This window comes from Panthera tigris, chromosome B3, assembly GCF_018350195.1.
Source record: "Panthera tigris isolate Pti1 chromosome B3, P.tigris_Pti1_mat1.1, whole genome shotgun sequence".
NCBI lineage: Eukaryota > Metazoa > Chordata > Mammalia > Carnivora > Felidae > Panthera > Panthera tigris.
Genome location: NC_056665.1, coordinates 8,952,113 through 8,979,190, shown reverse-complemented (window position 1 = coordinate 8,979,190; position 27,078 = coordinate 8,952,113). Strand labels below are relative to the sequence as shown.

The following is a 27,078-nucleotide window of genomic DNA, read 5'->3' as shown; positions in this document are numbered from 1 at the left end:
AGCTAGTAAAAATAGTACTGCTATTTACATTCTTGATTATCTTCTGATGCTCAGTATATCCATTTCTGTTGGGGGGGGAGGTTAGAATATGCGCATGTTCAACTTTCAAAGACTCTCCCAAGTTGTTTTCCAAAGGAATGGTATCTTTTTAGAGTCCGCAAACTGGGTTTGAGCGTTCTACTTCTTCCATATCGTGGTCACCACTTAACGTTGTCTGTCTTCATGATATTAGCAGTCCAGAAAACCCCTTAGAAGCAGTGGCATCTCATTGTGATATGTAAATTATATTTTCTTGATATTAATGCAGCTGAGGGCACTTTCATTTGCTTAATAGCCATTTGGACATTTTGTCTTGTGAAATGTCAATTGAAGATTTTCGCCCAGTTTTTAATTTTTTTACATTTATTCATTTTTGAGAGAGAGGCAGAGCATGAGCAGGGGAAGGGCAGAATGAGAGGGAGACACAGAATCTGAAGCAGGCTCTAGGCTTTGTCGGCAGAGCCCAATCAGGGCTCAAACCTGTGACCTGTGAGAAAATGACCAGAGCCTAAGTCCAACGCTTTTAACCAACTGAATCATCCAAGCGCCTGTGTTTTTCCCATTTAAAAAAATTCAGTTGCCTCTCTTTTTCTTGTTGATGTACAGAAATGCATGTGTGTGCCAGATATATTTTTTGCAAATAGGTTATTTCACTTTTTGGTTTGCCTTTTCACATTTTTCATAGCATATTTATTTATTTTATTTAAAAAATTTTTTTAATGTTTATTCATTTTTTTGAGAGAGAGGGGTGGGGGGAGGGGCAGAGATGGGGAGACACAGAATCCAAGCAGGCTGCAGGCTCTGAGCTCTCAGCACAGAGCCCAGTGCAGAGCTTGAACTCCCAAACTGCGAGATCATGACCTGAGCCCGGATGCTCAGCTGACTGAGCCACCCAGGCACCCCTTTCATATGAACAGAAGTTCTTAATGGACTATATCTAATTTTAAATATTTCAATTTAGGTGTATTCCTTGTTTGAGTCCTCAAAAAAACTGTATTTCAACTCCAAGGTTGTACATGGTAGTCTATGTGGTTACCCCCAGGTAGCTGTGTTATTTCATCTCTCATATTAAGATTTGCCACATGTGTAGAATTTATTTTTTAACATATTATGAGGTAGGGATATGCATTTATTTTTATTTTCTACATTGTTTACACTGGACCATAAGTCTTCCAAGGCCATCATTTCCCCACTGTGCTACAGTATCAACTTCATCATAAGTCAAGCGACCATATATGGGAGTCCCTTTCTGGAATATCTGTTTTTCTCCACTGATTGATTTGTGTATTCTTTTATCAATAATACTGTGTACGAAATACTATAACTTCAAAATAAGTTTTGATATCTTTACATAATTTGTCCAGTTTTTTCATTTGTTGAGATTGCCTCAATCATTCTTGGCTCTTTGCACTTCTATTTTGGTTTGGGATTAGCTTGTAGGTTTCCACAAAATAAAAAAAAAAACAAAACAACACAAACCAAAACAAACTAAACCAAACCACACCAAACCAAAACACCTTCTGTGGGTTTTGACTGAGAGTGAATTGGACCTGTATACATACATTCGCTGAGATGGAAAATTTTCATTTTTCTCAACAATGTGTCTTACACATCTTTAAAGCTATTTTTATGAATTTGGTGCTTTGATGCTATTTTAAGTACTATTTTTAAAGACTTTCTTTTTAAATAATCTCTACACCCAATGTGAAGCTCTAAGTTACAACCCCGAGATCAAGAGTCGCATGTTCCACCGACTGAGCCAGCCAGGTGCCCCTTAGTGATATTTTTTCAAGCAGGCTTCATGCCCAGTGCAGAACCCAATGTGGGGCTTGAACTCATGACCCTGAGATCAAGACCTGAGCTGAGATCAAGAGTCAGAGGCTTAAATGAATAAGCCATTCAGGCGCCCCAATACTATTTTTAAATTTAGATTTTTATACTGATAGTGTATGTAAGTAGACTTGACTCTTAGATATTGACATTCTAACCTGTGATTTTGTATGCACATACGGATTTTTGATATTCTACATTTTACAATCTTTATGTAGGAAAATAAAGACACCGCTATTTACTCCTTTTAAATATTACACCTTTTATTTTTTTCTCTTAGATTTATTTTTCTCTTTTCTCCATTGTATCAAGTACAACTGATGGTCAACGCCAGGTCCATTTCTGATTTCAGGGAAGAAACATTTCATTAATTTCATTAAATTATACTACAGCATACAGGAACCTCATAGTGTCTGTTCATTATTATTTCAGAATTGTTACAAACAAGTGACTGCTGTGCCCATCCTACTCATCCTCTTTCAAACATGAGTGTTTATTGGGAGTAATGTTTCCTCACTCCACCATTGTATGTAGGTGGGTGGAAGGCGGATGATTGACCTTTTTAGTTCCTGGATCAGGAGGAGGCACGTATGGGGTCTGGAAACCATCATGGGAGTTCGTACTGAGGTCTGATACTGTGATAGGATGGGTGTTGAAGAAGTCTTCCTTGGGAAGAAGATGAGTATATTTTATATGTGGGAATAAATATTCAGATTAAGAATACAAATTATTGTAGCAGTCAACTTTTGTGGGATAATAAGTGCTCCAAAACTTAGTGTCTTAAACAAAAACTATGTGTTATTTCTAATGATACTGCATGAGAATCATCCAGGTAAACTGGGTGGTTCTTTGGGTCTGAGCCAGCATGGCCAGGGCTGGAAGTTCTCAAATGGATTTATTTACACTTCTAGTGGTGGCCTTTACCAATACAGCTCTTGCCAAAATCACCCAATGATCCTCATGTGACTGGTTCTGCTATGTAAACAGTATTCTACCTGAGAAAGTTGACACTTAAAAGATTTAAAAGGCCAGTATAACTGACCTAGATTTTCCCCTGCTTTGGCCATTGTAGGTCTTCTGTGATTTTCATGGCCACTCTCAAAAGAAGAATGTATTCCTTTATGGTTGTAGCATCAAGGAGACCTTGTGGCAAGCAGAGTCCGCTATGGGCACATCTACTGTCTTGGAAGATGTCGGCTACAGGGTAAGTCACTGGGGAGAATGACACAAAACATTTTGTGTCCACGTTCTTGCCTTTGAGACACACGCTCCACCCATTTTTCCCCCTAAATAAGCATTTTGATTATTTTAACTCTAGGGTTATAATACAAGCAGGTTGGAGGCATGTGTAACCCCTCTACACTTTTGATGCATAATGGCTGTACTACCTGGTGGCTCCGCTTTGTTTTCTATATGATATGATACAGTGCAAAGGGCATGAGAATCGGAGACAGGAAACCTCATTTTAATGCCTGGCTTTACAATTATTAACTGTGTGCCGAGGAGTCATTAACATCACCTCTCTGAACCACCATTTGTCACCTGGGAAGTGGGGACAGTGAAAATACTGCCTCTGTTTCATGTTTATGAGGGCAGCAAAATGATGCTGAATACAAAAGGATCTTAAATTAGTATGAAGGAATGCAAAAATGCAAGACATTAGACCATCCACGTGCCCTGTGTGAACATGCTCTGAAAAGCAGAGCAGTGATCCACTACTCCTATATAGTGGATATATTTTATAAGTAGCTAATTCTATTTTTTTTCTGGGTTCCAGTGGATAGAGCTCAACTCTTCCTCCACTGAACTAAAGAGGAAGCTAAGGAGGGGTAAAGAACAAAGGACTTCTTCCTGTCAGCATAAAGGGAATCAGGATAGAAGGAGATGAGGCAACATTGTCCAAACACAAAATAAAAACTGGCCTTTGTTTCAAATGTAAATGGAAAAAGAAGAAAAATTATTGAATTCGAAGAACCTACAGTTCTCCTGTGTCTTTCTCCTTTACTTTCACATGGGACACTTCATTTCTGACACTTCTGGTCACCAGATATGTGGCGATTTCACCCCACCAGACACTTCTGAGACACCAACTGGGTGTGTTACAATTTAACCCTACCCAGAGACAGCGTCACATCCCTCAGGTTAAGGACTCATCCCACAAGACTGCTTCCTACTTCAGATGTCGATCACAAGGAGTCATTCCCGGGTTACCCACAACTTCTGTCTGACTTAGCTATGAGTTGGAGGGATCCATGATCTTCCCCCCTGCATTGAATTCAGTTATTTTCTAGAGTGGCTCACAGAACTCAGGGAAGCACTTAAACTTATATTTACCAGTTTGTTAAAGGGTCTGATAAAGGACATGGATGTTAGCCAGATAGATAAGAGATACATAGGGTGAGGACTGGGAGGGTCCCACGTACAAGGTCTTCTGTTCCTGTGGAGTTAGGGGGAGGGTATCATCCTCTTGGTATGTGGATGTGTTCACCAAATTGGAAGCTTTCTGAACCCCATACTGTTGGGATTTTATGGAGACTTCTTAATGTAGTTGTGATCAATTATTAACTCATTTCCAGCCCCTCTCCCCACTCTAAAGGAGTGGGGATAGCCTGATCCAGGACCTCACCCAGAATCACCTTATTAGAACAAAAGATGCTTCTAATGCTCTTATCACTTAAGAATTTACAGGGGTTTTAGGAGCTCCATGTCAAGGACTGGGGATGAAGAACAAAAACATATTTTCTACGATAAGTCACAACATCACAATTATCATGGTACCTACCTCTTCCAAATTCTTTATTATTCTGGATATATGAATTTACTATAAAAAATAGCTTTATTCCCTGGGTTAATGAGTACTAAAAGAGATCAAAATCCACCAAACTACTATTTCACCTCAAAATAACTCCCCTTCTCCCTTAGTTTCTCTTCACTCTCTCCCTCCATGTCCTCTAGAAACATGAGTACTACTGATCAGTAGATAGTTCCCCAAAATGATTAGAGCAGAACCAACGAGTTATCTTTAGTTTCCTTTTACTCTAAGTCCCAACCACAATAAAGGGGATTTTGATACAGAATTAGAATCTGGAAGGAAGGAAGGAAGGAAGGTAGGATGGAAGGAAGGTAGGAAGGAAGGAAGGAAGGAAGGAAGGAAGGAAGGGACAGGAGAAAGGGCAGGAGACAGGGAGAAAGGGAGGGAGGAAGGAAGGAAAGAAATTAATTCTGGTACTGAGAAGTTCCACAACCAAAGTGAAAATTTCACTGGATGGGATCATTCAGCAGATATGTGATGGCAGGAGAATCAATCACTAAACTTGAAGGTCAATCCAAAATTACTAAATTTAAATTATGGAGAAAAAAAATTGAAGAAAATTCAGTAGCCTTAGAGATCTGCAGGATAGTATAAACAGCATAATACTGAATCGAATAATTAACCAGGAAAATATAATGAATGAAAGTGAATGTATATACCCCAATATATAAGCAAAAATTAACAGAATTGAGAGAAGAAATTTAAAAATCCAAAGATAATAGTTGGATATTTTAGTACTCTTTTCTCAGTAAGAAATAGAACAATCAAACAGAAAATTAGTAATTTTCTGATCTGATTGATACATATGTAACAATTCTCAAAACAGAAAAATATACATTGTTTTTGAGTACACATCAAAATTATCCTAGGTAGACCATATGCTAGCCTATGAAGCAAGTCTCAGTATATTTTTAAAGCACTGAAACCATCCAGGTATGTTCACTTACCATGGCAGAATTAAATTATAAATCAACTTTTGTAAGATTCTAGGGTCTCTCGGGATATGAGGAAATTAAACAATATACTCCAAAATAACTCATGGGCCAAAGAAGAAATCAGAAGGGAAATTAGGATATGTCCTAAACTGAATAAAAACAGAAACACAGCATATCAAAATTTCTGGTATGCAACTAAACTAGTGCTTAGAGAAAAAGTTGGAGGCACCTGGGTGGCTCAGTTGGATAAGCATCTGACTTTGGCTCAGGTCATGATCTCACAGTCCGTGAGTTCAAGCCCCGCGTCCGGCTCTGTGCTGACAGCTCAGAGCCTGGAGCCTGCTTCAGATTCTGTGTCTCCCTGTCTCTGCCTCTCCCCTGCTCACGCTCTGTCTCTCTCTGTCTCAGAAATAAGTAATAAAAACATTTAAAAAAATAAAAAAAATTAAAAGTTGCAGTTTTTTTTTTATGTTTATTTATTTTTGAGAGAGACAGAGTGTGAGCAGGGGAGGGGCAGAGAGAGAGAGGGAGACAGAATCTGAAGCAGGCTTCAGGCTCTGAGCTATCAGCACAGAGTGAGGCTCGAACTCACAAACCATGAAATCATGACCTGAGCCAAAGTAGGATGCTTAACTGACTGAGCCACTCAGTCGCCCCAAAAAGTTGTAGCTTTAAATGCTTATATTAGAAATGTGGAGTGATCTAAAATTGGTAATTTAATCTTTCACCTCTGGAACGAAGAAAAATAAGAACAAATCAAACTCAAGGCAAGAATAAGAAAAAAAAGAAAGAAAAACCCAAAATGGAAGTGAATGAAATAGAAAACATACAATGGGTAGAGGATCCATGAATACATGTTTGGTTTCTTGAATAGTCAACAAAATGATAATCCTTTAGTTAGACTCATGAAAGAAGACACAAGTTACCAAAATCAGGAATGAAAGGGGGCATCGCAACATACGTTCCAAAATGTAAAAGAGTATTATTAACAATCACATGCCAAAAAATGGATAAATTTTTAGGACAAAAATTACCAAAACTAACTAAAGAAGACATATAAAATCTGATAGGGCCTATTTTAAGTAAATAAGTTATATTACTGATTAAAAATCTCCGCACAAATAAAATATGGCCTCAATGGGTTTGTTGGTGACTTCTGTTAAACTCCTAAGATATAAATAGTAATAATTATTAACAAATTAGTTTTCAAAAATAGTGGAAAAAGACTTCTCAACTCGTTTTATGAGAGCTTTACTATTTTGACACCAAAGCCAGAAAAGATGTCACAAGGAAAGTCAACATCTGTCAACAAACACCTATCCAAAATCCTTCACAAAATATTAAGTCAAATCCAGAAGCATATAAAAATCATCATTCACTGTGATAATGTGGGGTTTAGCTCATGAATGCAAGGTTACCTCACCTTAAAAAATCAAATACTGTTCTATTCCCTGTAAATAAACAATGCAAAACTACATCATTATCTCAGTGATGTGGAGAAAAACATTTAAAAAAATTAAACATCCATTCAAAACAGAATCTCACAATGGACAAGGAATATAAAGGGAATTCTTCAACCTGAAATTGAGCATAAAAAAAAAAAAGTCCTGTAGTTACCATCATGCCTAATGGTGAAAGATTAAATGCTTTTTCTGGAAGATCAGGAATAAGGCAAGAATATTTGCTCTCACCATTTCTGTTCAACATTTTACTATGTATTCTAACTAGTACAATAAGACAAGAATAGTAAAGAGAAGTGTGTGTGTGTGTGTGTGTGTGTGTGTATACACATATATATTTTTTTAATATATATATATTAATTTTAGTTTTTAAATTTACAGCCAAATTAGTGTATAGTGCAACAATGATTTCAGGAGTATATTCCTTAATACCCCTTGCCCATTTAGCCCATCCCCCCTCCAATAATCCCTCCCATAGCCCTCAGTTTGTTCTCCATATTTATGAGTCTCTTATGCTTTGTCTCACTCCCTGTTTTTATATTATTTTTGCTTCCTTTCCCTTACGTTCATCTGTTTTGTCTCTTTAAGTCCTCATATGAATGAAGTCATATGATTTTTGTCTTTCTCTGACTAATGTCACTTAGCATAATACCCTCCAGTTCCATCCACGTAGTTGCAAATGGCAATATTTCATTCTTTTTGATTGCCAAGTCACACTCCATTGTATATATATACCACATTTTCTTTATCCATTCATCCATCAATGGACATTTGGGCTCTTTCCACACTTTGGCTATTGTTGATAGTGCTACTATAAACATTGGGGTGCATGTGTCCCTTCCAAACAGCACTCCTGTATCCCTTGGATAAATACCTAGTAGTGCAATTGGTGGGTCGTAGGGTAGTTCTATTTTTAGTTTTTTGAGGAACCTCCATACTATTTTCTAGAGTGACTGCACCAGCTTGTGTTCCTACCAACAATGCAAAAGAGATCCTCTTTCTCCACGTCTTTATCAACAACTGTTGTTGCCTGAGTTGTTAATGTTAGCCATTCTGACAGGTGTCAGGGGGTATCTCATTGTGGTTTTGATTTGTATTTCCCTGATGATGAGTGATGTTGAGCATTTTTTCACGTGTCAGTTGACCATCTGGATGTCTTCTTTGGAGAAGTATCTATTCATGTCCTTTGCCCATTTCTTCACTGGATTATTTGATTTTTGGGTGTTGAGTTTGATAAGTTCTTTATAGATTTGGAATACTAACCCTTTATCTGATATGTCATTTGCAAATATCTTCTCCCATTCTGTTGGTTGCCTTTTAGTTCTGCCATAAAGAGAAGTATATTGGGAAAAAAGAGGAACTGTTTTTACTCAAAGTATACTATCATAGGTAGAATATTCTAAGAATTTTACAAAATAAAGTACTGGAGTTAATATGCAAGTTTAGCAAGGTAGCAAAATGCATGATCAATGATAAAATTCATCCTATTTCTATATACTAGCAATGAGTAATCCAGAGATGAAATTAAGGAAAAAATCCATTTGCAAAAGTTTCTAAAAGATTAAGTCAATTAGAAGTAAATTAAACAGGGGCGCCTGGGTAGCTCAGTCAGTTAGGTGTCTGACTCTTGATTTTGGTTCACATCATGATCTCACTGTTCATGAGTTCGAGCCCTGAGTCGGACTCTGTGCTGACAGTGTGGAGCCTGCTTGGTGTTCTCTCTCTCCCTCTCTCACTACCCCTACCTTACTTTCTCTGCCATCTCTCAAAAATAAATAAATAAACTTTAAAAGTTTAAAAACAGAAAGAAATTAAATAAAAAGTGCATTATGTGTACACTGAAAACCACAAAACATTGTTTAGAGGAATTAGAGGTGACCTGAACAAATGGAGAAGTGTACCACGTTCATGGATTGGAAAACTCAATGATCATCAGATGGCCACTCTCCCCAAATTTTTCTATAGAGTCAGTACATTTCTTATCAAACTCTTAGGAGGCTTTTTTGTTGATATTGAGAAGATAATCTTATGACTTATGTGGAAATACACAAGAGTATGAATAGCCAAAGAAACTTTAAAAGAGAAGAAAAAAGTTACAGGATTTACTCTACATGATTTGAAGACTTTAAATTTCAAAACTAAAAAGCTACAGTCATCATGAACGTCTTTTGTTGGCATCAGGATAGACCTATAGATCAGTAGAACAGAATAGAGGGAAAATAAATACACACAGAAATACTCACACATTTGTAGCAATTGATTTCCTGCAAAGATGCCAAAGCACTTCAGTACAGCAGGGAGGAAGGACAGACTGTCTATCAAACAGTGCTGAAACAATTGGGTAGCCACAAGGCAAAATATGAATTTAGATATTTACTTAACACCATACACAAAATGTAACTTAAAATAGATCATACACCTAAATGTAAGGACAAAACAATAAAACTTACAGAATGCAACCTACTAGAAAATCTTTGTATTTTGTCTGCTTTGATTAGTCAAAGCTATCTTCCATAGAACTCCACACAACACAAACTGTAAAACAAAAAGTTGATAAATTGAGCTTTGTCAAACTTAAAGAATTTTACTCTTTAAAAGTCCCCTTATAAGTAAGTGGAAGACCAACCATACACTGGGAAAAATATTTGCCAATCAAGTAACTGATAACAGACATATATCCAAAATGTGCAATTTTTTACAAGTCAATAATAAGAAAATAAACACACACATAAAAAACCCCAAAAATTGTTCTTGAATATGTCAACAAAAACAATGTATGCATGGTTAATATTAACAATATTATCATTCATCAGGTAATTGTAAATTAAAACGATAATGGGATAACACCACACAATCACTAGAATGGTTATAATAAAAAAGACAAAATATCAAGTGTTGGGGAAAGGTGTTTTAGAAACTGGAATCCTCATTTATTATTGGTGGAAGTGTAAAATGGTGTGGCCAATTTGGAAAACACTTTGACAGTTTCTTCAAAGTGAAACACACCTTTAATGCACAGCCTAGCAACGCCATTCCTCTGTATCCACCCAAGAGAAGTGAAAACACTTGTCCACAAAAATGGACATACTTCTCATAGTATGTGGACTATGGACTTCTCATAGAAGTACGATTACACAATATCCCCAAACTGGTAACAATGCAAACATGTCCGCCAACTTGTGAATGGATACACAGAACATGGAATCTTCAGACAGAGTATGTTCATACAATGGAAACTTATCCACCAATGAAAAGGGACAAACTACTGATGCATGCAACAACATACACTTAAAAAAGAAGTCAGAAACTAACACAAGATGTATGGTTTAATTTGTATGAAATTTCTGAAAAAGGCAAAAATTATAGTGTTAAAAAGCAGATCAGGCGTTGCCTAGGGAAGGACTGACTGGAAGTGAGCATGAAAGACATGTTTGTACGGTGATGAAAGTGTTCCCAAGCTGGACTGTGGTGAGGACTGCAAAATATATGCATTTCCTAGGGGTGCCTGGGTGGCTCAGTTGATTAAGCGTCTGACTTCGGCTCAGGTCATGATCTCACAGTTGGTGAGTTTGAGCCCCACATGGGGTTCTGTGCTGACTCCTTGGAGCCTGGAGCCTGCCTCCAATTCTGTGTGTGTGTCTCTCTCTCTCTGCCCTTCCCCAGTTCATGCTCTGTCTTTCTCTCTCTCTCTCAAAAATAAATAAGCAATTAAAACTATATACATTTCCTAAAAATCATCAAACTGTTCACTTACTTCAATAAAGCTGATATCAATAACGTGTGTTATTAAAAGTAAAAATTTATTGGGGCACCTGGGTGGCTTAGTTGCTTGAGTGTCTGACTTCAGCTCAGGTCACGATTTCATGGTCCATGAGTTCGAGCCCAGCATCGGGCTCTGTGCTGTCAGTGTGGAGCCTGCTTGGGGTTCTCTCTGTCCTTCTGTCTCTGCCCCCCCCCCTCCTTATGTTCTCTCTCTCTTTCTCTTTCCCTGTCTCAAAATAAATAAACTTAAAATAAAAAAGAAGTATGAAGAAATAGAATGACATGAATTCTGTGACAATTAAAACTTGAGCCTTAAAGAATTTTAACTGCCTATTGTGGATCACAGTGAACTGAGGAGAGGTGGATGGAATCAGTTCTTTGGCAGTCCTGCCTGGGAAGTGTCTCTTGTTAGTGACATTTCCTGGCCTTGGTCTTCCTCATAAATTTCCAGTTTTGAGGAGTGGCAAAGATAACAACTGTGGATACTACTTCTATAGTAATGAGCATGTGCCAGGCACTGTTCAAAGCACCCTGTATACGTTCATTCATTTAATCTTCCCAACTACTGCATCTTCTAGAATGGTGCACGGCAATAGGATATGCTTAACCAATGTTTGTGAAATGAATAGGTACTTTTAATAGCATCCCATTTCATATATGAGGAAGGAGGTTGCAGAAATGCGGTAAAATGTCTAAAGGTCATATAGTTAGCAAGAGCTGGGATTAGGACCCAGGTGACTCAGCACCAGACCACACCTCAGATTCTGACCTTAGTGATCTTCTAAAGCATGTGTTCTATGAGACAGAAACAAAAACCTGAGTCAAACTACTCTGCAGAATGAAGAGGGAGTAAGTCCTTGTTGGACACTTGGTAGGCGGGGATTATCTAAGTTAAGAGAAGGGAAATATACAAGGTAAAGAGAGGTTTTAAAAGCTGGTTTTGTTTTTTTTTTTTCCAATCATGGAAGTTTGAATATTGGAGCAGAGTGACCCTTCCTTTCCTCTAAACCTCTGAAGAGCATAGTAACAACACTGCATGGTTACTGAGGCTTCTCTTGACTTTACTGCTTCACTCAAGGTAGAAGCTGTTCTTACCCCTCCCCCTTCTGTGATGACAAAAATGAGCATTAGCGGACTTAAATGACCTTCTCCATGTCAAATCGTGTAGTGTGAATCCAGAATTCATACTTTTGACTCCTTGTCCCAGCTATGCCCTTGCCACATGCTTAAGTCAGAGAAAAGAGAAGACGTCTGAGTTCTGTAGAGGTGATCATGGGGAACCGGCACCCCACAGAGGGCTTCTCCCTGGAAATGAGCTGGGAGCTAGGAACTGTCTAGTGGGTTCATAGTCAGCATATCTTTGAAAGTTCTATCTTCTGTGAATTTGGGAAACCAGGCAGGACTTGGAAGAGTCAGCAGAAAGCAGATGAATTGAAATGCAGCTCAAGCTTTTACAATGTTCCCCCAAACCAGAATTAATGATTCAGGACCACCTCTTCCCCCATCAGCTGAGGTGCTCTAGACCCAGCTGCTCTAAGACAAATGGGATTCAGTGTCTACGGGGATGCAGAATACTCATTCTCGGGGCTGTTTCTTGTCTAGTCTTTAAGTCCCTGCTAGGTTTATGTTGAGACCATGCTAAATGCCAGCTCCTGAACCATGCTGTGTATGTATATTATGTCATTCATTCCTTGTATTTCTTTACGTGCCTATGGAATTATAATACCTACTGAAGAAGTTCTGTCCTACAGTGGTTACACTAAGCTCATGTGATCTGAATTAGGATATCTGAGTTGACATTCTGGATTTGTCCTTACTAGCTGTGTGACCATTGAAAAGTTACTCATCCAGCCTCTATGTTATGAGATAATAACAGAATTTATGTCAAAGACTCATGATGATTAATTGAACTAATGCATGTAAAATACATAGCAAGTGTTGAGTGAAAAGGCAGCTATTATAATTTTCTTTTTTTTTTTAATATGAAATTTTTTGTCAAATTGGTTTCCATACAACACCCAGTGCTCATCCCAACAGGTGCCTTCCTCAATACCCATCACCCCCCTCCTCTCCCTCCCGCCCCCATCAACCCTCAGATTGTTCTCAGTTTTTAAGAGTCTCTAGTGTTATGTATGCTAAGTGAAATAAGTCATACAGAGAAAGACAGATACCATATGTTTTCACTCTTAGGTGGATCCTGAGAAACTTAACAGAAGACCATGGGGAAGGGGAAGGGAGAAAAAGGGGAAAAAAAGGAAAAAATAAAGAAAAAAAAGTTAGAGAGGGAGGGAGCCAAACCAAAACAAACTATTATAATTTTCAACTTTTGGAAACCGAGATTAAGTTTAAGGGCACAGAGCAAGTGGGAGAAAAAGAGTTGAAGGTCCCAAGTCTTTTTCCATTGGAGCTGGGAGATCCCTTGGAGCATCACAATAAGGGTCCACTGGCTCCATTCACATGCAGTGTTTATCTATATCTTAATTCATTTACAAAACAAAACAAGACAATCTCCAAATACTAACGCTATAATTATCTTCATTTCTCTGACATAGATCTATTTGTGTGAGATCAAAAGGGAAATGGGTTCAGGACTTTATTACCAATGCTGTAGTTGTTTTGGAGTCCATTATTTAATGGCTAAACTCTTGCTGTGGATATGTAACAGACATGCTCCAACTGCATCTTGTAAACCCCTTATTCTCCAGGCTCCAACAAAGGGATCATAGCTTGTAAAGCTTTCTGAGATACACGCCATTAAGTGGAACATGTGGGCATTTGGGTATGGGCTATATGAGCTAAGAAAACCGGGTTCACTTAAGTAAGAAAAAAGAGATCATTTAAATAATGTCCAATTAAACTTTTTATAGCAAGGTAAAATATTGATAAACTGAGACCATTTTCAAGTATTTTCAATCATTTTAGTTGCTATGTATATGTCATAAATATTTTATGTAATACATAAAACAAAATAGTTTACATAGCATATAAATAATATATATATAGTGTATGTATGTATAAATATAGTGTGTGTGTGTGTGTGTATATATATATATATATATATATATATATATATATATATATATATATATAGTGTGTGTGTGTGTGTGTGTGTACGTGCGCGCATGTGTGTGTGAGATATATTTAAGCAGTCTCCTAAGGGTCTGGACTAGCAGATTCTATTTATTTCAGCAAATAATTATGGAGTGCCCCCTATGAGCCACCCAGCTTGGTGTGCAGAGATTTTCCTGTGAACAAGACACAGACCTGCCCTTATGGAACTTCTGAGCTGCAGAGGAGATAGAAAATAAACAGCTAATTACATGAAAATTAATTTTACGGTGATTACGATGACACTTTGAAGGAGAAAAATGGGGTGAAGGAATCACTGGGAGAGAGGGACAAAAGTGGGTAGATGAAATCAATTAGGGGACAATTATAGAAACTCAAGTGAGGACATAACAGCTCATTTCCCTTGTCCAAATGATGCTGTAGGTCTGCAGGCTATGTTGGGAACTTAACGATCATATTAAATTATATGAATAATTATGTTAACATATACATATATCATAGGTAATTTATAATATAATTAATACTTGTATTAATCTTTATATTAATGTGATTAAGTTATGTTAAGCATGGGGACAGTAAGAACCCAGGTTATTAAGAGATTTGCTCAGTGTTCTAGAAATTAACAAAATTGCATTTCTTTAAAAGTACTCTTAATTTGTATTCTCATTCTGAGGAAAGAACCCTTCCTTCTCCTTGCAATTTGTCCAAAGCCTGAAGTTTCACTGTTTGTTATCTAATATGCATAATTTTGTACTATGTGCTAGTATTCTGTCAGCAGTGAAGTAAAGAACCCTTCTTGTTAATGGCACAAAAGTTTGGGACTATCTAGGCTCAGGATTTCTGCTAACCCAAGGACCTGGTGTGCTATGAATTCTTGAGTCATCGTCCTCGAAGCGGGGAGGTCTGGTGACTAGAAGCCCCCTTTCTGTCAATCAGAGAGTGGCAAGGATCTACATACAGATGCTTTCTAACCATAGATTAAGTTGTCTCACCTAAAGCTTTTCCACCCTAGGAAACAGTGGTATATAAGAACTCAGAGAGGATGGATTTAGTTTTATAACTGGTCCAGCCTCAGATTTATGAGATTTACAAGATGGGACTAGCAAGTTCATTTTGGCAGTCGTACTATTTTAGGAAACTTTATATGTGACCTTCAGCGATCATCAATGATTTGAATATCTGGGATAAGTCAGAAGTCCTTAGTTTGACTCTTGGAGCTAGAAAACCATGAGACTGGGTGGAGTCACTCTCTAAATTTCAGTCCGTATGAAATCTGTGTCTTTCCATGGAGCTCAACACAGCGATGTGTGAGGCTGAATGTATACATGTACGACATCGGTCCACAGTGATGGAGAGACATGGAACTGGGAGATCATGGTCTTTCGAGTAGGCCGGATTGACATTTGGATCCCATTCCAACCTCTTTGTAGTTGGACTTATGCTATTTCTTTCTTACTTTTCTAAGTCTCAGATTCCTCATTTGAGAGCACAAAACAACAAACCCTTGATATCCATTCCTTAGGGTTGATAGAAGATTGCAGGAGCATATATTAAGTGTTTGATATATTGATATGCTTAATAAATGTTGGGACATTATTTTTTATGATGCATATCCCTAATTCATCATGATTTTATTTTTTTTGTTGTAGACTCTTCCCAAAATCCTTGATAAGCTAGCTCCAGCATTCACGATGAGCAGCTGCAGTTTCCTCGTGGAGAAATCCCGAGCCTCCACAGCCCGGGTGGTGGTGTGGAGAGAGATGGGGGTGTCCAGAAGCTACACAATGGAGAGCAGCTTCTGTGGCTGCAACCAGGGGCCCTATCAGGTATGTGAGGCTCCGGCATATGCATACTTTCTGTCCAGCAGCTATGTGCTATAATGGGGGCACTATTAAAGACCTTTCAGTTCTTCTTTCTCTCCTGAACGTGCAAGAAGTCTCCAGGTAGTCTGGCCTCGCTACCTGATCTTGCAGAACTAATCAATGATTGCATTCACTGGCAGCACAATCTGTGTTTATCCTGGAAGCAATTTGTACGTGCCCGTTGGTTTGGTTTCTCAATCATGTGCCCTGGCCAGCAAGTGGCAGGGAGCCTCCTTCAGACATGCACCCCCAGCTTTTATGGAACCTCGGCCTGGCGCTGTTATATGCATGGGGATCTCTTGTTACCTTTTGCACAACTCGACTGGTTCCCCTTGCATCATAAAGGGTGTAGGTTGGTGCATAGATATAGCCCTTTACATCCGTGTATTGCGTGCCTCTATCTTATGTGATTATCTAAATCAGCAGCTCTCTGTTGCCCTGCTATCACCAGAGCACACAGAAGTGTGTTCATGACATGTATCTCCCCAACATGAGTGGATCTGGGACTCATGCTCCAGTGTCAAGGGAAAGGCTCGTATAAATCACATTTTTTTTTCTACAGCTCTGTTAACTGCATGAGCAGCTGGATAGCTACTAAGTCAGCCTGCTTTAGCTGCTCTTCCCTGTCCCCACTAGAGGAGCATAAATAAGGGACATTGTGACAATGCCATGGTAGTAGATTCTTTTAAATTTGTTAGACAAGCTGACAGTCTTCTATTCAATCCCAAGGATACCTGGACCTTACCAACATTAAAGCTCATTACACTGGCTTTGATATTATCCTGGAACAGCCAGGAAGCACTTGGCACCTGCATGGTCCTGTGCTTGTGGAAATCTGGTAGCTCTCAGGGAAGACAGGGAGTGACAGGTGATGAATATTAACTAACTTCTCACCTGGCCAAAGACTTTTTTCTTTTTTGACACAGGGCTACTGAACCACCCGTTCTAACCTATTAATTCTGTTAAATAGCCAATCAGTCCAAACAGTTGCTCAAAATAAATTGTTCAGTTATTGAATTAATAAATTATTAGATTGAATTAATCCAGTTTACCCAAATTAATGTCGATGTAGAATAAGAAGAGTGAGATCATTGGAGGGGCATGGGATTAGGCATCACAAGACCTCACTTTTCCACTTATCAGCAGTGTTGCAAGCTACATACCTCTACGAACCTGTGTATGTTTCATATATCGAGTGTTAATATTCATAAGGATTCCTTTCCTCCCTACTGCACAAGAGTTTTTGTAAAAGCCAAAAGAGAATGTAGACAGGAGTGCATTTGAAGGTTGTATCATCAGGAATATGTTCAGTCCCTTGGCATTCAAAACCTGTATGATTGGGAAAAATAAGCCTGGAGTATTATTGACTCTAAGGACTTAAGGATATAGACTTGTATCCTTCTAGTTGTGTGCCCTTTGATGGATAGGGGCGAGACACTTATTTAAAGGAGGACTCCATGCATCCTTCACAGATCTATTGGAGTGGTGACTTTCATTGACTTTGTTTCTCCACGTAGCAATTCAGGCTAACAGCTTCCAGTCAGATAAGTATCAGTGCCATTCATGATAAATCAACTAGAAACTCAAACCTCTGGAGTTGCTGTTTGAGAACTAGATGACTCAGACATTCAGGCCCCTACCAACACTCCATCTTCCGTGTAACAAACACACGGGCTGTTACAAATGACACGGAATGACAGAGGCTTGCCCAATGGGGTGGCTTTCACATACCAGCTCAGCATTTCCTCTGTGAAACTGTCCACGTGACCTTTGCATGAGATCTTTGTAAGAAAGGATGGAGAAGGAATTGGCTAGAGGAAGCCCTAATGGTGCCAGACCTGGTTTTGCTTTAACAATCCCATCCTCTATATGAAACACCTCTCCGAATGGATTGGTTTTCTCCTTCCCTTTGTTTTTCTGTCCTTACAAATGCTGTTGAATAACTGAGCAAAATTGCAGACAGTGAGTAAGAGGATGATGAATAATTTTACAAAGGGGTAGGGGGAACACCCCAAGGGAAGGAAGCCAGCCCAGAATTGGGAGTTTTGGTGATTTTTGTTTGAGGTATATAATGCAGTCTATGAGCTATAAAGCAGTGTAGAAATTTCCATCCTGAACATATTGCAAATGATTTTTGTACATTGAGAAGCTCAGTCCCAGTTGAGTCCTGAGGTTATTATTTTAAGGTCATCTTTCCATTTTTTGTTTAGCATTACCATTTATCCAAAAGATGGAGGGTACTTAAATACACCCATGAGGGGCATTCCTTCCTTCCTTCATAAGAATATCAATATTTTTGCAGTTTCTCTGGTTAATGCAGCTTTAAAGTAGTTCCAATCATTTCTCCCCCAGCACACTAAGTACCTGATTTGTTAGTATGGAAATGAAATATCATTTCTTACAATGACATTTATGTTGGAACGGCATTAAAGAACATAAGCTATTACCTTCAAATAATTATTACTAATATGATATTTTCTCTTCTATTTTCCAATCTATAGTTGGTTAATTTAAAAAAAAAAAGAATTCTCTTGCTTTTGTGTCTTTGGAATATAGTCTCTACTGCTAGGTTATACATTTAGATCTATAATCTCTGAGTCTCACCGACTGAGTGATTTACTTTATCTATTAGGGACTGGTCCAAAACTATTGAGGCTATGGAGGGGAAAAGCCAAAATGGAATCAGGCATACTCTCGGGGCTCATGTTTTAGAGGTGTCCAGTCTGTGTGGATAGCTGTGTATTTCACACCTAGCATTTGCAGCCTGGGGTCACATACATGGTGTGTTTGCACATTCAAAGACATGTGCCTGGGCCCCATTGGCTGCTTGTAACTTAGGACAGTGTGAGCACTGCCACCCAAGCAGGCTGTCCACATGCCCTTCAGCAATGCTGCTGACTTGTGGGCAAAACGGGTCTTTGTCAGAGGAAGGACAGAGTGAGCACCTGAGGTCTGAAGAGTAATTCAACTGATATTTAAATCCCCTCACTTCACACTACAGCAATCCAGAAAGATTTTCCAGTAACCCAAACCTATTCAAGTCACAGTGTTGCCCATAATCCTTCATTGTGTTCAGAGCAAGTCCAGCTCCTTATCATGCCAGGTAAGGCCTTGTACAACCTAATTCATTTGTGTAATGCTCAATCCTTTGTTTAGCATAGAGTACATGTTGAATATGTGTGATGATTGGCAAATGAATGGAAAAATAAGTGAACAAATGGATGGCGATTTCCATGTAGAGTCAGATGATTATCCTCTCTGTCCATAGATCACTAGAAAAAGAGAAGGAATTGCCATGGTCACGTGTGACTAGAAGCCACTTTCAAATGAAGATTTTAATTTTTTAATTTTTTAAAGTTTATTCATTAATTGAGAGAGAGAGAAAGAGTGAGATGAACAGAGAGAATTCCAAGCAGGCTCCATGCTGTCAACACAAAGCCCAATGCAGGCCTTGATCCCAAGAACTGTGAGACCATGACCTGAGCCAAAATCGAGAGTTGGATGCTTAACCAATGGAGCCACCCAGGCGCCCCAGAAATGGAGATTTTTAGAGTCATTGAAATGGATAGTAATGGAAAATGTGTGGGTGAGAGAGAGAAATGTGTAAGAATGCAATGTTGAGTCCTCTCGAATCTGTCACTATACACATGATTTGAGAGCACCTAATGGATTCTTTCTCAGAGTAAGGAGATTCTAATCCAGGTGCACTCTCACATGGCCACATTCTAATAAAAAATGATGATTCAATGGAAGGACTTCCACCAGTATACAGGGGGGATGCTGCAATGCACCTGCCAGATCCCCTTTGGGACCAAGGTACTCATTTTCCTGGCTGCTCACAGCTGTGTTCATCACCAGAAATTGTCTGCAGCTGATAGAAGTAGCCTTGATCAAAGCTTTGGCTTCTTAGTGTGAGCAGCCTGCATCCAATAGCTGTGCTGAGTGTGGGTACAAAGGCCTGGCCTCGTAGCCCCAGTTGGGAACACTCCAAAGGGCCATTTCAGCTCCAGAACTCTCTGTAGGATTGGCCGGGGCCTCTGTCACAATTGCACTGTGATTCAGCTTCCCACTCTGACCACTTCTGCTTTTTTCGCCACTCACAGGTGTTGTGCTGGTGAGTGCTCCCCAAAAGTCCTTCTGCAAAACAACTTACTACTGTATTTCAAACAAACAAACAAACAAACAAACACCCTGAGATCACGAAACAAAAACATTGCAACTAAGTGCTTGGCTATTGAAGATGGCTTGAGAGGGATGAACTTCATATGAAAAACTAAGTCATCTCACTTGGCTTGCAGGGCTCCCAGTGTCCTCCAGTTCACACTCTGCATCGTTAGCTGTTTCAGGACGTAACCCCACACAGATTGGGAGACCGCAGCTCAGTGCAGGGACTCTTGCACTGCTGCTCTACCTCCATTGTGGTCCAGAAGGGATGCTGGGTGTATTAGTTTCCTGTGGCTGCCATCCCGAATCTCCATACATTTGGTGGCTTAAAACCATAAATTTATTCTTGCACAGCGTTGGAGACTAGAAGCCTGAAATCAAGGTGCCGACGATACTATGTTCTCTCTAAAGCTCCAGAGGAGACTCTGTCCCATGCCTTTCTTGTAGCTTCCGTTTTTTGCTGGCTCGTAGACATATCACTCCACTCTCTACCTTTATCTTTGTCTGGCCTTCTCTGCTTGTATGCCTCTGTCTCTGTGTTATCTTTCCCTCACTTAAATTACTTATTATTTTTTTTATTTCTTATTGAAGTATAGTTGACACACAATGTTATATTAGTATCAGGTGTACAATATAGTGATTCAACAACTTATACATTATTGGTTTCTTCTTTTAAGGACACCAGTCATATTGGATGTAGGGTCCAGCATACTCTAGTATGACCTCATCTTAACTAATTACACCTGCAACAACCTTAGTTCCAAATCCAGTCACATTCTGAGGTTCTGAGAAGGAAATGAATTTGGGGGGGGATGCCATTCAACCTGGTACACTGGGTCAGGCAAGGAGGTACAGAATATACAGATCCAAGAACCAGAAAGAAGTTTTTATTTCTATCTTCTTATTTCTATGCCGTGAAGCTTCAAACAAATTCTAGTCAGTCTTGTTTTCACTGTACCTCCTGAACAAGAAAATAAGAAGTTTCAGATTTTCTTGGAACATCTTGGAATCCAAATTTGAAGGACATTCCGTGTATGATGAATGCTGATTAGCACTGCTTGAGGATTATAATATATAGTACCGTAAAGCAGTGATAATGGTAATAAACACATTAATGATACTTACTCTTTGTCAAGCCTTTTTCATATATTAAATTACTCCATCTTTGCTACCATGTGACAAAATACTGCAAAGTTGGTTTTATTATCATTACCATCATCATCCTTGTTATCCAAATGGAGACACTTAGAGAGGCTAAGTAACTTGGTCAATGTCACACACATAGCTAGTATGTTTTAGAATCAGGGTTTGAACGCAGACAGGTCTGGCACTGGAATCTTTGCTTTTACCCTCATGCCTTTTGCTTCATAGGACGTCATCGGTCAAAGTATCCCTGGGCTTTGGAAACAGGAGAACTACCTTCTGCTTTTGGCTGTCACCAAATAGATCTGCAGCAACAAGTTTCTCATGTATAATAGGAAAATGTAATTAGAACTGAAAATTGGACATGGTCTCTGCCAAAATCATGCTTGAAAAGGGTTGCCTTCGCTGGGTATCTAAGGAGCTTCTGGATCATCTAGATCAGGGCGCTCTCGCTTAATTCTGAAACCCCCAAAAACCTTCTATGGCACCTTCTGAGTAGATCCAATTTTCTAGGGAGAAAGTATTTTGCTTTTAGCACCAATTAGCTAATGTCAGGAGATCTGTCCTACCCTTCGCATCCCCCATCTTATCCTGAGCTGTTTTGTTTTTTTATCTTTCCAGAGTAAACAAAGAGGAATTGGAGGAATACAATACCTAGGTATTGGTAGCTGTCTATCAGGCAGGGAAAATGGGAAGAGCACAGCTCGTCTTTAGTAAAACATCAACTTAAGTTTGTATTAGTCAACCTCCTATGTTGCTTTCCATACTCACTTCACTTCCTGAAGGCTCCTCTCCTTTTTGCATTTTTCCCATTAGGGAATGATTGCTCTCAACAACTCATTGAGTCTTTATTTGAGGACATCTCTTTTCCCCCCAAGTGTCCTAAGCCACAGAATCACCTCTCTACCAGGGTCTACACATATATTCTCTCCCTGCCACACATGTGTGTGTATCACACATATGTACACAGTTGTACGGATGTCCATACCAGCAGTTTTGAATGACAGCTTCATGTGGGAGGTGTAGTTTATTGTGTAGTGTGGGCACTTGTACCAGAGTTCCAAGGAGAGCTCTGCATTTAGCAGCCATGACCTCGAGACAGTGACCTGTTTTCTATGACTTTTGGTTGTAACGGTGATGTTCTTCACAGTTCCTAGTTATAGGAATGTTGTAAAGACTGAATGAGCTACTGCCTGTAAAATGTGTATCACTATTTTCATACTAAACACTCAATACCTTTTATTGTTTGTATTCTTATTGATTGTATGTAAGAATTTTTAATGGTGGTTTTCTTTTTCATCTTAAGTACTGATACTTAGACTCCAACCCTCAGCCATAATTGTCTTATTCATACTTTCTTAAGTACAACCATTGAGGTTAGACATCAGGTCTCTGTGATTTTTACTAACTTTAATAGGCAGCCAGGGTTGCCACAAATATGGGTACTGATTGATTACAATTCTAGAAAAGATGTACACATGGTCAAAGCCTAGAAAGAAATGTCAAAATAGCCATAGATTTTGGGTTTTATAAAGACCGATATCCATATAGCAATATTTATAGATTTAGTTACATCAAAGAAACTTCTGTGTGTATTACCTTGACATTTCCTCTGCCTTTTATTCTATCAAACTTCCTACACAATCTAGCCCATATTATAGCCAATTTGCATGCAAGGTCCTAGAAAAGAGAAGGGGAATTTGTGAGCCCGAGTCTAGGGGAAGGGAAAGAAAGAGCAAGGAGTAGAGGTCGGGACAGGAAACATACTTGAATTTAAAAGTCTATTCCAATTATGAGCACAACTCAGGAATATATTTTGGATCACTATTCTCTTGGAACCCATTTCCTTATCGTATGGGCAGCCTCAAATTAGAATATCACTCTTTTTAAGCTCTGAATTGGGCAGGGGGGGGATCCTGTTAATTTCACTAATGTAATCTGAGGAATAGGATTTCTCAAACTTTAATGAGCATAGGAATTATCTAGGGATCTTATATGATGCAGATGTTTGCACCACATATCCATGTGACCTGGGGTATGGCCCAGAGATCTGCATTTTATTAAGTGCCCCTGAAGATTCAAATTCTGGTGACCCAGAGGCCAGTGACTGAGAAATGGGGCAGGTTACTAGTTTTTGCAGTTTCTGTTTTTGTTTGCTCGCTTCTGGTCTCCTTTGGGCTATAGGTGATCTTCCATGGCTTTTGTCATAAAGTCTTAAATTCTCTGCCTTCCCTACCCTTGTGTGTGTGTGTGTGTGTGTGTGTGTGTGTGTGTGTGTGTGTGTGTTTCATTTGTGCTTTTAGGTGATTGGCCTAGTTCTCTCACAAGAGTTGTATGGAAAAACTGTCCATATCCCAATGAGAGTTTAAAATGTTTCTGTTTGTTTTTCTAGCTCCTGGGGATGCCCCAGGTCAAAATTTCTTAAATTGGCTATAGAACAAAAGAGTATAGGAACAAATATAATTACATACAAAAGTGTTTTTTTGTCTATGTATACATTTTTCTGGGGAGAAAATCTATAGTTTTTAAGACATTGTTAAAAGAGTGGATGACCCCCAAATAATTAAGAGCTCATGACTTAGTTTACTGAATCCAAGATGTCTAGAAGCCCTTTACAGCTTCTTGGTTTCTGCTCTCTTAAAAAAAAAAAAAAGTTTAATGTTTATTTATTTTTGAGAGAGAGAGGGCAAGCAGGGAAAGGGGGTGGGGCAGAGGATCCAAAGCAGGCTCTGTGCTGACAGCAGAGAGCCCAATGCAGGGCATGCAGAGCTTGAACTCATGAACTGTGAGATCATGCCCTGAGCTGAAGTCAGACACTTAACTGTCTCAGTCACCCAGGCGCCCCTTGGTCTCTGCTCTTAGGTCAGCTCTAGAAGCGTTTGACTTTACTTTGTGAAAATCATCCAGGAGTCTGTCACTCGCTGACTCCTTCTGCCTGCTTATCACTTAGCACAAGAACCATGATGTATCTCATTAAGTGTAGATTGGAGTTACTTCCATCTAAATCTTGTGTGATGACTAAAAGATTAGGACACTAATCTTTTCAGGATGATGCTTCTCACAGGTGGTCGTTCAGACTGAGGGTTTGTTAGAAACAAAGAGAGTCTCAGGCCCCACTGACTGCAGCAGGATCTACGTTTTAACAAGATCCTCAGGTGACCTGTGTCCCTAGGAAAGTCTGAGAAGCACTGATTCAGAGCAGCCTTGGTCAGCAGGGAGGTGAGAAAGGATTACGGCTCACCAAAGGGAAATTGGGGAGTTCTCCCTTTTCTACTGGGGCAAGGACATTGTTCCCCAAATTTTTGTGAACTGGAATGAGCTGCTGTTTATGAATGGGATTTAAAAATTGAAGGTGGCCCTCAATATGAGACATACTGTGATCTGTGCCAACATTTTAATGCTAGATGAGTCTCTTCTTGTCCCCCTAGCCACCCCCCCCCCCATATGCTCTCACCTTCTCCACTCTAGGGCTTTGAAAAGAGAAGGACAACTTTCCAAAAGTCCGTTTGGCCATCAGAATGCCACTTCATTCCTTTGTAAATACAAATGTGAAACACAGCTCTAATCTATCATTTTAGTATTAGCCACTATTTGAACCATTCACGTCTATGCCCTTTTTGTTCTTATTAACTGTGATTCAACAAGTGTTGCCTTGGTGTTCTTTTTTTTTTTTTTTTTAAGCCTCATTGTGTATGATCTCAAAACACAGTCTGAGCCATTTATTAACTCACTGTGGGCTTAATGATGTAGTGAAATATTGTCCTCATCCTCTAGCCCTCAATTCCATAATGTATGTCAGCATTATGATAGAATATTAAAAGGAATTAAATAAAAATCAAGAGGCAGAGATGCTAATAAGGTTGCCAGCAGGGGTCTTTCCTGGGATTACTAATGCCTTGGGAGCTATGAATTTTAAATGCCCATTGTAGAAAATGGTTCATTGTTTCAAAAGTAAGGATAGAATCTGGCCCTTGGGATCATCCAGTGAGCCTCAAATGACCTCTGATCCTTTAAAAATATGTGGCTTCAAAGGACCAAGAAGAAGAAAAGATGGTTTATCTCTGTAAATCTCACTCTCCCATGTGATCAATGTAAGTGCAATCAACCAAATACCCTAAAGGAAAGGATATAAAACCAAAGGAAGGATTAATTTAATCCGGGGTTTTATGTAGCTTGTATCATAGGGGGAAAGGACAGACCAAACCTGAGATACATTTCTTTGGTTTTTTCTACGTGACCGAGTTCCTTGGAGTAGCTTCCTCTAACGCAGGAGCTGAGAAAGCAGTGTCCCACTCTTGAGAGTAATCCGCAGGATATATTCTCTGTGAACTAGAGTGGACCCCAGACCATGACTGTGAAAGGTGATCCTTTCCTCCAGCCAATTTTTAAATTCTCTACCAGGTGTTCCCTCCAAAGGAGTGGCCTCCAAGATTTCTCTTTTTAAAAACTAAGCAGTAATTATCTTTATAAGCCTGTATTCCCTGAATGTAAATGAGAAAAGAACATTTTAGAATATTTTGAACCATGGTATTAGGAGGTAGGCATTAGATATTTTTATATACATTTATACCTCCTTTCTTCATTGATTAGTTAACATATATTTGTTAGGCATCTACTCTGTTTCACGCTGAAGTTTGTGACTGGGGATGTTTACAGAAATCTAAAAACACTTAGCAAAGACCAGGCACATGGTCAATTCATCTTCATTCATTCATTCTTTCATTCATCATTCAGTAAACATTAAAAAAAATCCAGACAATATGTTAGGTGCCAAGAATATGACAGAGTGGAATTGACAGCTTCCTACTCTCTCAGGGTTTATAGTCCAGCCAGAAAGGCAGTTAATTAAGTCAGCAATAACAGCAGAGAGTAGTATGAAAACAACTGGGTGTTATAATAGAACACAGAAGGAGATAATTTAGGGCTTTGCTAACTGTTGGTTGAGTTGAATATGAATTATCCACAAATTACTTTTTTTGTGTGAAATTGGAAAAGGTAATTCACCTGACAAAGGAAAAGACACTTGTTTGAAAGTCGGCTAAGGTCAGGGAGTTCTTTTTTCTTTCATCCTCATTTGCTTTCATGCTACTTCTAGCTCATTTCATAGTTCTTATTTTTTCCTTAAAGTTTTTTTTTAAGTTAATTTATTTATTTTGAGAGAGAGAGATAGAAATGCAGGTTGGGAGGCAGGGCATGGGTAAAGAGGGAGGGAGACAGAGAATCCCAAGCAGGCTCCACACTGTCAGCACAGAGCCTGATGATGAGCCTTGGACTCATGAACTATGAGATCATGACCTGAGCTGAAATCAAGAGTCAAATGCTTAGCTGACTGTGCCACCCAGGTGCCCTTCATTTCATATTTTTAAATTGCACCCTGTAATTCCACATTGGGGATGCATATTATGCTGAATTTGAGTACACTGGAGCATGCAATTGTGTTCTCCTATCCCTTCTTCCTGCATTCCCTCCCTAGGAACACACAGGAACCTACTGCAGGTGTTTCTATGGAGCTTATAGTGAACCACACCTCCCTGAAGGCAGACACAGAATTGAAAGATCAGAAATGTTTCCAAATCCTCCTTCAACTGGTTCTGAGTAATGAAAGTTAAATAATGGTAATCTTGATTATTTTATGAATTGGATGTCTGGCTCTATCCCCCAAGTATTCCTGAAGACAACAAAAATCATAGTAGGAAAATACCCTTTGCCTAGTGGTTTATAACTCATGAAACACTTTCATAAACTATTATCTCAGGTGAGCCAGAAAACCATCACAGATCAAGTGTGAGGGGAAATGGAAGTGAAAGATTAAAAAAAAAAAGTGAGCCTGGGATGGCACAGAAAACAGTGAGAAGTGTGGCTGATTATTGGGCTGGTCAAAGCAGTTGGGTGGGCTTGCTCAGCTATGTGACATGTGTCTGGATAAGGCTATGTGCAGAGCCATTTCCAGGATGAGGTGTTGAGATGGAAGAAGGACTTATCTGCCAGCTATGCATGCCCCC

General features: G+C 39.1%; 1 protein-coding gene across 3 annotated transcripts in view; it reads left to right on the top strand.

Moving 5' to 3' along the window:
• AGBL1 (AGBL carboxypeptidase 1) overlaps positions 1 to 27,078 on the top strand; it is a 784,724-nt gene that overhangs the window by 366,648 nt on the left and 390,998 nt on the right. For all 3 annotated transcript variants that reach the window (XM_042988107.1, XM_042988105.1, XM_042988106.1), the window contains 2 exons: positions 2,942 to 3,073; positions 15,557 to 15,733. In XM_042988107.1, coding sequence (XP_042844041.1) covers positions 2,942 to 3,073; positions 15,557 to 15,733 — 309 coding nt within the window. The remainder of the gene's footprint in view (positions 1 to 2,941; positions 3,074 to 15,556; positions 15,734 to 27,078) is intronic.